Genomic DNA, 13,107 nt, shown 5'->3' with positions numbered 1-13,107 from the left:
TCCTCTCTTACTAAGTTATCCATGTTGTTCCAGTTTTATCTCATCTTTCATGCATCTGAAAGTGATACATTACCTCTGATAACAACACTCGTACTTATTCCCATCCGAATTGACAATGACATCGTACTGTTATGGAAACTTCCAAAATTAAGTATCTGAATCTATCACGCAAATCTTTTTATTATATATAAAACGTACATAAAACCTATTGTTATTACTTTAAAAATAAATTACAATTAAGTTGTTAAAAGCTAGTAGAGATTAACACGATTAGGTATCACTTCAACTCGAAAATAGTATTACTTGGTGCGACGGTGAAACTTTTCCGGCATGCAAATTGCACAGATTAAGCTGACTTAGAGGCTCGTTAAAGTCTAATAGGTGTCTAAAATAAGACCTACTTATCTACAGTCAGACAAACTTCCTCTCAGTGTAATTAATTATTAATACTCGCCTCTATGCCTTGAGAGAGTTTTTGAGATTGAATAATTAATCTGAAGGTCTTAAAAGTAACACGTACTTCTCCAGTCAAACGAGCCTCCTAATAACATAACAAATACTATCTCTGGGAGACTACGTACTCTTGTCCTATAATAATAGGTTTCTTGTCGTCCAAAGAAGAATGGGTACAATAAAACTTATAAGAAACTTCTATTAATCTTTACAAAAGAAAAAAAGAAATCCTAAATCCAAGCAAGCACTTCAATTCCAATGACCATCTCCATGGTTCATCTATGGTCTAATTTTTATTGTTCCTTCCTGTGTACCCAAATGATGCAACCATCAATTATTAATCAAACTTATGAAGTTTAATTTCTTTGTTTTTATTAAAGAGAATTAATGAAGTTTTTGACTTGCTCCGGATGGTCATCAAATGAATCCAAATTTGCAATATTCTTTCCTCATAACACCCACGTTTAACATAAAGACAATTTGCATTTAACACACTATCTGTTCACCTATTTGCGATTTAAGTCTTATATCTTTTATATTTACAAATTAAGTCCTTCCATTCAATCAAATATGTGTAGAAGATATACTATTATTGATATCTTCTCGAGGAAAAGATACAGAGGAAGCAATAGAGCAGCAAAGATGAGGTCTCCAAACTATTGGCTACTTTTGCAGAGGCTTTATAGTTTATATCATGTAATTGCTAGCACAAATGTGAAGCCACTGATTAGGAAATGCAGAATAAGTACAAGAGTAGAATAACTTTATCCGGATTCATCCACACCGTACAGTCGCCTTGCACCTCGACAATCTAGCACATAGAGACCAGACCAAATAGATCGAGTAATTTTTCGTAAGAAACCCTCCTATTTACCACTCTATCCTTCTAATAAGGTGGTAATGTAGGGGGTGATATGTTAAAATATCGAATAACTTATAGAGAGGAGAAGAAGAATGAAGGAATTCTTTTTTTATTTAATTTACCAATCCCAAACGAGCGCTTCCGAGTTGTTCTCGTAATTCCACCCCGGCAGTGGATCAACGGCCGTCCAGATGTGATCGATCGCGAATCCGAACTCATCTGCACCGTCCATCCACGGCGGCGAGTAGGCCCAGTCATCGACCGAGTCGTATAGGACGAACTCAGCCGAGTCGATCGCCGCCCCTTCCCCGAGCCGCGGCAGCTCCACGATCTCCCCCAACTCCTCCGCCGCCTCGACCTCCATCGCGGCCGCCTTCAACGCCGCTGCCCGGATGTCGCACGGCGCCAGCGTGGCTGGGCGCGGCAGAGACGCGGCGAGCTCGGGGAAGTTGAGCGCCGCGGAGGCGCCCTTCAGGCTCAGCGCCGCCACGTCGTGCGCCCGCGCTGCCATCTCCGCCGTGGGGAAGGTCCCGAGCCAGATTCGCGACTTCTTCCTTGGCTCGCGGATCTCGGACACCCACTTTCCCCACGCCCGCTTCCGAACCCCGTGGTAAGACGGGTGCCTGCTCGCCCCCCGCACCCGCTTCGCTTTCGGATCCGGGCAGGAGCTCATTGACGAAGTCGGCGACGGCATTGCGTCGCCGCTGGCTTCTGTCTCCGTGGAATTAGTAGTACTCATATTGGTATATAGTGAAGGCAATAGAATAGAATGGAATGGGAGATGAATAGACGATATAGCGATAGAGAGAGAGGTATGGATATATATGTATGGATGTATGTAGTGATGGTTATGTAGGTTCTGGAAGGCCAACTGCTAAAGGGAGCGGGGTAGGTTGATATGTGTGAGAATTTGATAGGAGGAAGCTTTTTCGTGGAGAGGAAGAGAGAGAGAGAAAAAGAGAGAAAAAGAGAGAAAAAGAGAGGGGAACTAGTAGTGGCCAATGAGAGAGGAATTGGAGTGAATTATTTGCTCCATAACTATAAGAGAGATGATTAGGATGACCCCTTAAGTAATGATCACTAACTCTCTCTCTCTCTCTCTCTCACACACACACACACACACACACACCTGAGGGTTTTAATCTTTATTAGTGTTGTATTTTATTGAGCTTTAATGAGGGTTGGTGGGGATTAAGCTGCCAGTTTATTATCAAAATGACATGGGAAGTAGAGCTCTCAATTATTTTATATTAATCCATGTTAAGGCGCAGTTCTTATTACCATCTCAAAAATTTCTTTAATCTCTTCTCCCTAGTAAAGGCATCTTCCATCTCTGGACTAATGCATAACATTGAAGTCGATTTAATCCCACATATTTATCACGTTGGCGACTCAATTTTTGTTCGATTCATTCTTGATTCCTCTTCCCTACCATACCGTGCATCTAAATTCTTTTTTTTTTTTTTGCACGTTTTTTTTTTGGGTTCCCATTCTTGTTGACTGGAGTTGAACAAATTAAGACTCTTCACTCAAACTCAATTTGATATGATAACGTGTGTAAATGCCTGCATTATTACTCTATTAGACGACAATTTTATGTACTTTTACTGTCTTGATACGTTTGCAATTTGGAGTCACATCCGTCCTGAGACTTTAATGTGACACTAGGAAGTTATTTTCGGATATTGAGAGAACTTAGTGTGTTGTATCTCATCATGCTGCTAGACCTTGTCGATTTTAGTAGATATCCTTCTTTTTTGTTCGCCCACAAGTCTCACGAGCTTGAAATTGAGAGTTTACGTAACTAGATTGGCTACCGAACATTATATATATTATGTTGTTAATTATTCTTACGGCTGCAAATATAACAAGAAAATAAATTTTCTATTGGCCTTTTTGGGCTTTATCCAGTTCATAGTCGGCAGCTCAGTGTACTAGCTTAAACTCGGCAACGAGAGACAGTTAACGCGCCGACTAACCTTCATCCTAGATGGTTGCATCTCCCCATCAGCGACTACGAACAAAGTCGACGATTCACGTATAAGCGTTACCGACTTAAGTTTATATTGTGAAAAGCGAGAGGGGCGCTGTTGACCGGGCCACGCCGGTTTCCCTGTCGATTAACCTTCGGACCGAAGTCATCTTGGCTCCTCTTTTCTCTTTCTCCCTCCCTCCCTCCCTCCCGTCTCGCCTCTCTCCAAATACTGTGCGATCTCACTCTCCTTCCCTCGAATTCCTCATCTCGATCGACTACTCTCCTTTACGTTCCCCTACCTCCCATGGCGGGGAGATTTGGATTCGGCCTCACCTCCGCGGCGGCCGCCGCCTCGATGATCGTGACGAGCACGCCGAGCCAGGAACTCGCCCTCACCAACTGCGCCTACTGCTCCGCCGCCGATATAAAGAGGTTCTCCACCCCCGGATCGAGTCAGGTCCTCGCGACGGTCGGCGATTCCTTCGTCCTCACCCTCCGATATCCTTTATTGATCTCCTTTGTCTGATGGTTTTCTTCATTCAGAATCTTCTGATTTAGTTTTATTTAAGCTAATTCATTGATAGAAAATCATATGATCGGTCAAATTCGCATCAGGAATCTTCAAGAAAAGAATGTAAAAGTGTTACATAAGGGATCTAAGATTCTAATGCTAATACAATGACGATGGATCTGCGTGCTGAGTTTCGTGATATATCGAATTTTCCACTTTAGTGTTGTTCTAGGTGATTTATGCATATAGGCATTGCTTCTTTAATTCGTTTCTAGCGTTATGTTGAGTTGGAATTGCATCTTTAAGATGTTACACAGAATCAAAGACTCTCTGTGTCTGATCTAATTCGCTTTGGATCTTATTCTGTTTCGTGATAATCTGTTATTTTATTTTTTGGGTTGATCCTTGACAAAATCACACGGCTCATGATGGTGTTCCCACTGGTCACATTGCTTTGAATGCTATCCAGCGTCGCCATGCCAAAGTTTCTGCTGGTGATTCAATATCTGTTAGCAGGTTAGGAGTCTTAGTTCAGTAGTTTGTCAAATTCAATCATTGGGCAGTTTTTTTTTTCTTCATACTGTTTCTTGGTAATTTTTCGATCTAGTTATGTACCTCCTGATGACTGCAACCTAGCATTACTTACGCTAGAGCTGGAGTTTATCAAAGGAAAGGCTAATCGAAGTGAACAAGTATGGTTCTCTTTTGAAATTTATGTAAGATTCTAGTCAGCGGTGGATGATATACTTGTATATAAAACCTCTGTTTGCTTTGCAGTTAGATGCTGTTGTTCTCGCCAAACAACTCAGGAAAAGATTTATGGATCAGGTCAGGCATCCGCTTAATTTCTTGAGACTTCTTGTGTTGCCTGCTTCCTGTAATTTATAATGCATTAGTTTTCTCTTGGGAAAGGGGAACTTTCCATGCACAATAGCAGATTCTTAGCATTAATATGATTAATACTTTTATCATTATATTCCTACCTTCTGACCGTCTTACTTATTACTGAATAGCAAGTAGAGTTCGCAGTTTCTCACGTCTTTTTGAAATATTTTTTTTTTGTTATACTCTGCCCTCAGGAATACCTCATTACCTTATAAGTTTGATTTTCCCCATGAGAGATATACAGATCTCTCTTTTCATTTCTTGAAAACAAGAATGTGTTCAACATCTCCGGCTATCTATCTGCCTATCTGAAAGCTAACTGGAGTGTAAAACCACCTTATAGGAGATTGCTTTAGTTTCAATTTTCTTTCCTTATACATTTCAGAAGAGCCTGAAGCATCAAGAAAGTTTTGTTACTTATTTTTCTATCCAGATAAGTCCTGAAGATTGTTTAGGTTAGGTTCTTCCATCTTCGGAGGACTTTTTCTTGTTTTTGTTTTTATGTTTTACTGTTGTGCAGGATTTTTTGTGGAAAATTGAGAAGCATATGCTGAACAAATATTAGTTCTGTTGCGGATAATGAAATTTACAGGATTGGTGTGATTATGTCTATCTTACACCAGAAACTTTTGACATTATACAGGTTATGACAACTGGTCAAAGAGTGTCTTTTGAATTTTGTGGAACAAACTATATTTTCACAGTGAATCAGGCGGTGCTAGAGGGCCAAGAAAGTTCCAGACCAATGGAGAAAGGAATGATAGCCACGGACACATACATTGTTTTTGAAGCTTCTCCAAGCTCTGGAATTAAGGTCTTCTTTTCTATTCCTTTTCGATTCATGCAAAATGATAATTGATGGATTACTATCTTTTAGCAGATTTATTTGTCTGGAAATATGCAGAAGCATCAGCTACTGACCATCACGATCTAAATATATATCTCTGTTGTTGTGCATGTAGATAATCAATCAGCGTGAAGCTGCTAGTAGCAAGCTTTTCAAACAGAAAGAATTTAACCTGGAAAAGTTAGGGATAGGAGGATTAAGTGCTGAATTCACAGATATATTTCGAAGAGCATTCGCTTCTCGAGTTTTTCCTCCTCATGTCGTTAATAAGTAATTTCCTTTCTATCAGTTTGAGACATTTTCAAATTCTCTTTACTGCTTTTGTTGTATGTGGTGCCCTTCTAATGGGTATGCACTGCAGGTTGGGAATCAAGCATGTGAAAGGAATGCTGCTCTTTGGACCTCCTGGCACTGGCAAGACACTTATGGCCCGTCAAATAGGGAAACTATTGAATGGGAAAGAACCCAAGGTTGGTTTTTTAGTTAGCTTATATACTTCTTTGTGAAGAACAACTATAAGCACTTGCTTGTCTGTCCTATATATGTATAAACAGGAGTGTGTTTAATAGCTTGTCTAATCCGTCGTTAACAGGAGAATCTAATAGCATTTTCCTCAATTTTCATCTGTGATTTATAACTTTATATGTTGTGGTTAAAGTATTTCCACTCTGAACATGTATTGCATGCCTCTACAGATCGTGAATGGGCCTGAAGTCTTGAGCAAGTTTGTTGGAGAGACGGAGAAAAATGTGAGAGATTTATTTGCTGATGCTGAAAATGACCAGAGGACTCAAGGCATGCAGTTTTATGAATGTCCTCTATGTCTTCTATGGATGCTGTGATTTCTGACCTCTTTCTGATATTTTTATATTGTTTTCTTTTTTCAGGTGACCAAAGTGAACTACATGTCATAATTTTTGATGAAATTGATGCTATCTGTAAGGTGGATACCTTGTACCGTCTTCTTTCTGTTAACCTATTCCTCATTTTATGTTCTGTTGACAACACTTCGGTCAATCTAGTGAAACAATGGCTGTTGATAGTTGATACTATCCAGAGACATGGAATGATCTCTAATTTTATATTGGGCTGATTATGATTAATGTTGTTATGCTATAATTTATGTCTATTTTAGCTTTGTGTCCGTTGCGTGCATGATTTGTTTTAAGTGATATGACTTGAAATCAACTTTACAACAAGGAAATTTTTAAGATTTGCTGTGGCATCTCAAAGTTTTGTGCTCTAGCATTTCATTGAGATTAAGAGGAAGTTCATAGGTATCCACAATTCCACACCTGTCACAAGAAGTTTGGTAAGTAGTTAATTCTTCAAAAATATAGGATCTTTTTGTTTGAATAATTTGCTTCTTGGAATGATATGAGCAATGAGAAAATGTGTTATCTTCTAATGCTAACCTGAAAGGCTTGTAAAATATGCTATCTTCTAATGTTCAATTTTGGTTTTTTGAGGATGTTTTAATTTCTTGAGGATGCTTTAATATTCTTTTCATTTCATTAGAAATACAAACCATCTTGTTCGTCCAAATGTTTGCTGCACTTCATTCTTTTATATATTATACTTCAATCAAGCTCCTAGCTGTTACATTCACTTGTCTCCTTTAGCTGTTGTTCTAGTGGCTGTTGTCAGCACTCCCAAGAAATTAAAAATAGTTTTCAGAGCAGAGGAAAATTACTTTTGTGTTCATGTAATGCCAGTTGATGCCACTTTTAAGTAACATGTGCATTCTCCGGGAGTCCCTTAATCCCCATGACAAGTTACATACTTGGTCATGTAAAAATGCTTGTGTAGTCAGCTCATTTTGTTTCCTTGCCTACATATTATAGTTTCTATTACATTGAAAATTCAATATCTGAATTATATTAGTTTCCATTATATTGAGAATTCATATCTGAATTTACAGTCCAGAGGTTCTACAAGGGATGGTACAGGAGTGCATGACAGCATTGTGAATCAGCTCCTTACAAAGGTAATTTTCCCACAGTTTGCACTATAGCTCTGCAAGTGTATTTACTCGATTCTAACCAAGTAATGCCATTCTAGATAGATGGTGTTGAGTCATTAAACAATGTATTGCTTATTGGGATGACTAATCGGAAGGATTTACTGGATGAAGCGCTACTGAGGTTAGTTTCTCACATTTCAGATTGCGCAACTTCAAATTATATTATCACCCATAAGTTTTGCGGATTATACCAGCTGCAAATTGCCAAAGTAGCGAATCCAGTTGCTAGCAGATGCTATTTTCTTATAGTTACCACTTACCATGAAAGCTGGAGAGACATGGATGGCCTGATAATATTAGTTCATATTATGTTATAGATAGTTAGATACTTTCTTTTCTTTTCACTTTCTTTCTAATAACTTTTATAATCAGTTTGATAGTATATGCGGATTAGGACACTTGCATCTTCAGTTTAGGAAGACCTCCATATGTTGTAGGTCAGAGGACTAGCATGAGGCAGCAAGTAAACTGTTGTTTGTGGAAGTATGTTAAATGGAAATTTCCAAATCCAGCATGCAGATGTACTCATACCAGGTCACACCATTCTTCTGAAGCAATGTAATGATTGGGAGGTTATTAGTTGATATTCTTTAGACTAGAAAGCTTGATTTAGGTTATGAACAGTGAAGTTTTTCCTGCATTTTCCTTCTAGTAATTCTGAGTTGTCTATGCTGGATTGGTCTTCTGTAATGGTTGTCTTACAATTATCCATATTAGGCCTGGACGCTTGGAGGTTCATGTTGAGATAAACCTCCCTGATGAAAATGGTCGTCTGCAAATTCTTCACATACATACAAATAAGATGAAAGAGAATTCTTTTCTTGCTCCAGATGTGAGCCTTGAAGAACTTGGTAAATGCTTTTACTTTCATTATGTTTTTCTTTTTATTTCAAGTATATCCGTTCTGCTAAATAATGAAATTATGTTTTAGTGTACCTTATTGTAATTTGATATTTGGAGAGCTTCAGAAATGTCTGCCTAAATTTATTTTGGTTAAACATGATTAATTGATAGTAAAGGATAACATGGGCAGTGTCTCTTCTGGATGATGACAAGGCATCATGAAAGAGCTCCTGTCTATAGTGAGCTGATGCAAGAAATGCCTAGTTGCTTACGTAATGCTGTGTCTCACATGCATAAGGATTCATGGAACTGTACATATACATACTTTTATGTATATGTTTCTGTCTGCATAGTACTATCTGTAGGTACTAAGAATAGTGTATGTATGAGATTATAGACTGGAGATGCCCCGTGCTAATCTAATTTCATATGCTGAATGAAGCTGCACGCACAAAGAATTACAGTGGAGCTGAACTGGAAGGTGTTGTTAAAAGTGCTGTTTCATTTGCTCTGAATCGGCAAATAAGCATGGATGATCTTACTAAACCGTTAGATGAAGAGAGCATTAAAGTTACTATGGATGACTTCTTGCATGCCCTTCAAGAAATTATTCCTGCTTTTGGAGCATCCACGGATGATCTTGAAAGATGCAGGTAAACTTAGGTTTCTTATCATTTATGATTCTGAAAGTGGCTTGTAGAGTAAACTTCTCTTTAGTTTGGAAGTAAGGTTTGAAGAATTTTGTTTGGGAGATATGCTAGGTTTTTTTTTCCCTGTTTAACTTATGAGATATCATTTTGTCCTGAGACTAAGTTGTTCCTTCTTTTATCTTTATAAGATCTATCTTGAGCATGTATCTGATTTGTTGGAATTCTTTTCTCTTTCTTTTCTTCAACTTGTTGTGGTGTGCCTTCTCACCGAGGCAAGGTTAGTGCAGCAATGGCCCCTCCATATGGGAACCTTTTGATGGTGTTAGCTTGGATGTGCTTCATTGCAAAGAGAAGCCTTTAAGATGCTCAGATTTACCATTCTCCAATATTTCTGGGTTCATATGTGAATCTGAATCTATATCTGAGGATTTTATATGATAGTTCGACTGACGTCCACAGTTAGCTCAGTGAGAATATAATTTGCAAATGTGATTATGCAGGCTCAATGGTATCATTGACTGTGGTGCGAGACACAAGCACATCTATCAAAGAGCTATGCTTCTAGTAGAGCAAGTTAAAGTCAGCGAAGGTAGCCCACTTCTTACATGCCTTCTTGAAGGTCCTGCTGGCAGGTAAGCTCTCTAATCTGTATGCCTCTTTTCTTCAATTGTCTTTGTTTGCAGTTGGTAGGTTCTCTAATTCATATCTGATTTCAGTGGTAAGACTGCAATGGCTGCCACAATAGGCATTGACAGTGATTTTCCCTATGTGAAGATCGTAAGTTCTTTGATCCTCTTACTACCTGCTTACCTTTAATTTGTCAAGCTATATATATTTGATGCTATCCTTTTGTGATCATAGATATCAGCAGAGACAATGATTGGTCTTAGTGAAAGCAGCAAATGTGCACGGATTGTGAAGGTCTGTAACTACTACACAAAAACTTGCATGTGCTTGAAATCTAGGGAACTCATGCAGAAATCCTTTTGACTTTGAACCTTAATTTACATCTCTTGGTCTTTTACGTGCATAGATAGTAACCAAAGCTAATAAATTTCTTTTTCTCACATCCATTAGGAAGCTTATTTTTGTACCCCTGTTCTTTGGGGCTATTTTTGCCTTCACAAAATTTTGTCACATCTTAGGAACCTTAATTTTCTCACATCTATTAGAAAGCTTAGTATATTGGTCTTTATTTTCTTCCAAAAACAGCACTGTATTTGCTGCTCTTGTTTAATACAGCTTCTATGCCTCTATGATTAGGTTTTTGAGGATGCTTACAAATCTCAGTTAAGCATCATAATTCTTGATGACATTGAAAGGTAACTTTGTATTTTCTTTTTAGTTCTGTTTCATATTTCTATGAGGCATTATTACATAGAATATCTGTCACATGTTCAGCTATATGATAGAAATGCAGCTCTGCGAGAGAAAATAATTTGTGTACATCTCACTTTGGTGACCTATAAGTGCCACTCTGAAGGACTTCTCCTCAAGTGCTTCAGAAGATTATGTTGCACGAAGTATAATCTTGTCTGTGCATACTTTCTTTTGCTTGATAGTTTTTAATGATATTTTATTCTCAGGTTGCTCGAATTTGTTGCTATTGGGCCACGTTTTTCAAATGTCATTTCACAAACTTTATTGGTCCTTCTCAAAAGGCTTCCTCCCAAGGTCTTATTTTTCTTTCCTTCTCCTCTGTCTTGGTAAATTTGTATGATATTATGCACCCAGTAGCCTAGGCTTGTATCATGAAAAGTTGAAAACACTCTTCAGTAGCTCAGGGTAATGCTGATTATGTGCTGCTCTCTCTAGAACCCTTCATTTACAAGAGCTTTATGCAATGGAGTATCCTTTTCTATTTGAGGGAACTTCTATTATGAGTATTATCAATACTACAGAACATGAAGCACTTGGATATCATATTAGTGATTCAACATTTTTTATCATGAACTGTGATTTCCAATTTCCTTATGATAACAAGCACACTGTATTTGCACATGTTCATGTGTGAAGAGAAACAACAATAATGCTCTAATTTTGCACACTGAACTCTTAGTATGAGATTATCTCAATAGAAGATATTTTTGCAGGGAAAGAATTTGATGGTTATTGGAACAACTAGTGAGGTGGGGTTTCTAGAGTCTCTTGGTATATGTGATGCATTCTCTGTCACACATCATGTTCCAAAACTGCAGAAGGAAGATGCCAAAAAGGTAAAGATACTTTATATTTTTGTATAACATGAGTCAGTGAATGTGGATATACATATTTGGATACATACAAATTGAATTTGTAATTATCAGTGAGAGCATCCATTATTATGGCTTGTTAAAATTCAAAAGTAGTCATATTTGTCAAGGAGCAATGCTCCGCTCCCTCCCAATTTTTATGCTTAGCAGTCAGATGCTTTGCAGGTATTGCAAGGACTGTTTTTGCTCTATGCTAGCTGCTGAGTTATCGTATTATGACGCTCTGTTTCTTAATTCCAACTTCTCTCTGCAGGTATTGCAAGGTCTCAATGTTTTTGCAGACTATGACATAGATTCAGCAGCCGAAGCATTAGATGATGTAAGTTCTCTCTTATCTAGGGCACACTGTTTAACATCCAAAATAAAGGATTTGTAGTGTCTATTATCGGGTATCATGTCAATTTGCTACTTAACTCATTTTGGAAATGACAGATCATACAGTCTAGTTTTCACAACTATTACAATACTATGGTTATGCCATTATAACATGTTTGACCCATGTCAATCTATATGCTAGATGTTCTGTTGGTACTAAATGAATTTGGCTTGTCTACTAAACTAAGAATATGGATGTCTTATTTTATCTTTGATGTAAGAATCTGGCACTTTGTTCTTACTAAATTTTGTTATCATACAGATGCCTATCAAGAAGCTATATATGCTTGTGGAGATGGCTGCTCAGGGATCCCGCGGAGGAAGTGCAGAAGCTATCTATTCTGGAAAGGAGAAAATCAACCTAAATCATTTCTTTGATATCTTGGGCGACGTGGTATCCCTTCGCGGCTGAAATATCTGTCTCTCGGAGATATGGTCACCGGGCGCTACTGATTGATATTTTTTTTTGTGCGACTACTGATCATAGATTTCTTGCTCTGCTTTTTTCTGATTTTTCTGGACATACAATTTTGATGATTCCCTTGCGTGTAGGAATGCGTCTCATTGTCCTATAATGTTGTCTTGTTGTTCTCTTTGTTTTCTACTTCTGTATGTCCTGATAATTTATATAAAAGAGTATGGTTAATGGGACAGTTTACTCGGAATCTAGTGAATGGGTTTTCTAGAATGAAATGCAATGAATGGTAACTATGATATCTCTTTCTCATCTCGTCAAACATCCCGAGGAGTGCTTCATCTCCAAGGAAAACTAGTCTTCCTCCAAAACAAGGAGAAAAGGCAATAATTCTAAGTATTTACGGTTAATTATACTTAGCTTTTCTCAACTACTATCACACATATACTCTCTCAATTTTTTTTTAGTTTATATTCTCTGATCTAACAAAGTCCTTCGTTTAAAGAGTTTATATAGTTTTTTTTTTTTTTAAAGTTAAAGGGTCTAAGTAGATATTTTTTTAATTCAGGAGTTTTATATGGATAATGAAAAAAAGTACAGATGTGAAAAAACTATAAATAATTCAGGAGGGCTGTCTAATTATCCCTTATATTTATTGTAGGTAGGAAAAAAATCAACTAAAGGAAAGTTCTCTCTTTCAGCATCGAGTCTCTTATTCCATTTCTCCTTTGCTTGCAAATTTAGCCATGATTCCTGACCTCCAAGGCTTCCACCACTTTGTTTTTCTGATGTCTCAAAAGACTTAAAACTAATTAGCCCAAACAAGCGTCTTTGTGATAATTTCATTGATCAAATTAATAGCTATTCCACGAGTCTTTCTCCCGCCTCTAAATGGAGGGAGGTCTTTGGGAATTTGAATGAAGACAAGCACTAAGATGCCATTTTTGACATTGGGAAGCAACTGTAAGTGCTGTTATCCACAGAGCTGAGCCAACTTATACACGGCTGTAGGCTCT

General features: G+C 37.9%; 2 protein-coding genes across 3 annotated transcripts; one reads left to right on the top strand and one right to left on the bottom strand.

Annotated features, from left to right (window-relative positions):
* Nucleotides 1-1,024: 1,024 nt before the first annotated feature.
* LOC140798223 (dehydration-responsive element-binding protein 3-like) lies at nucleotides 1,025-2,054 on the bottom strand. The gene has a single exon (XM_073151998.1). The coding sequence runs from the start codon at nucleotides 2,052-2,054 to the stop codon at nucleotides 1,434-1,436; it is 621 nt and encodes a 206-aa protein (XP_073008099.1). The 3' UTR covers nucleotides 1,025-1,433.
* Nucleotides 2,055-3,493: 1,439 nt separating this feature from the next.
* Nucleotides 3,494-12,341, top strand: LOC140798221 (vesicle-fusing ATPase). Of its 2 annotated transcripts, XM_073151994.1 has the most exons (21): nucleotides 3,494-3,788; nucleotides 4,222-4,317; nucleotides 4,409-4,493; nucleotides 4,579-4,629; nucleotides 5,330-5,500; nucleotides 5,649-5,803; nucleotides 5,895-6,003; nucleotides 6,229-6,328; nucleotides 6,421-6,476; nucleotides 7,455-7,520; nucleotides 7,595-7,677; nucleotides 8,274-8,407; nucleotides 8,842-9,052; nucleotides 9,550-9,681; nucleotides 9,766-9,826; nucleotides 9,911-9,970; nucleotides 10,313-10,371; nucleotides 10,636-10,723; nucleotides 11,143-11,265; nucleotides 11,555-11,620; nucleotides 11,939-12,341. In XM_073151994.1, the coding sequence occupies exons 1-21, from the start codon at nucleotides 3,595-3,597 to the stop codon at nucleotides 12,086-12,088; spliced, it is 2,250 nt and encodes a 749-aa protein (XP_073008095.1). In that variant the 5' UTR covers nucleotides 3,494-3,594; the 3' UTR covers nucleotides 12,089-12,341. The 2 variants fall into 2 exon arrangements, with proteins under 2 accessions (XP_073008095.1, XP_073008096.1); XM_073151995.1 differs by lacking the exons at nucleotides 11,555-11,620; nucleotides 11,939-12,341 and adding an exon at nucleotides 11,467-11,520.
* The last annotated feature ends 766 nt before the right edge of the window (nucleotides 12,342-13,107 follow it).

The sequence above is a fragment of the Typha latifolia genome, chromosome 11 (assembly GCF_019914945.1).
Source record: "Typha latifolia isolate L0001 chromosome 11, TyphaL0001v2, whole genome shotgun sequence".
Classification (NCBI taxonomy): Eukaryota; Viridiplantae; Streptophyta; class Magnoliopsida; order Poales; family Typhaceae; genus Typha; species Typha latifolia.
The sequence above is the reverse complement of the archived record's forward strand: the minus strand, read 5'-3'. Positions and strand labels throughout refer to the sequence as shown.

Coding starts and splice junctions, on each gene's coding strand:
- LOC140798223 (XM_073151998.1), bottom strand. CDS start 2,054: ATGAGTACTACTAATTCCACGGAGACAGAAGCCAGCGGCGACGCAATG.
- LOC140798221 (XM_073151994.1), top strand. CDS start 3,595: ATGGCGGGGAGATTTGGATTCGGCCTCACCTCCGCGGCGGCCGCCGCC. Junction 4,318..4,408: donor GATTCAATATCTGTTAGCAG/GTTAGGAGTCTT, acceptor TTTTCGATCTAG/TTATGTACCTCCTGATGACT. Junction 6,477..7,454: donor AAATTGATGCTATCTGTAAG/GTGGATACCTTG, acceptor CTGAATTTACAG/TCCAGAGGTTCTACAAGGGA.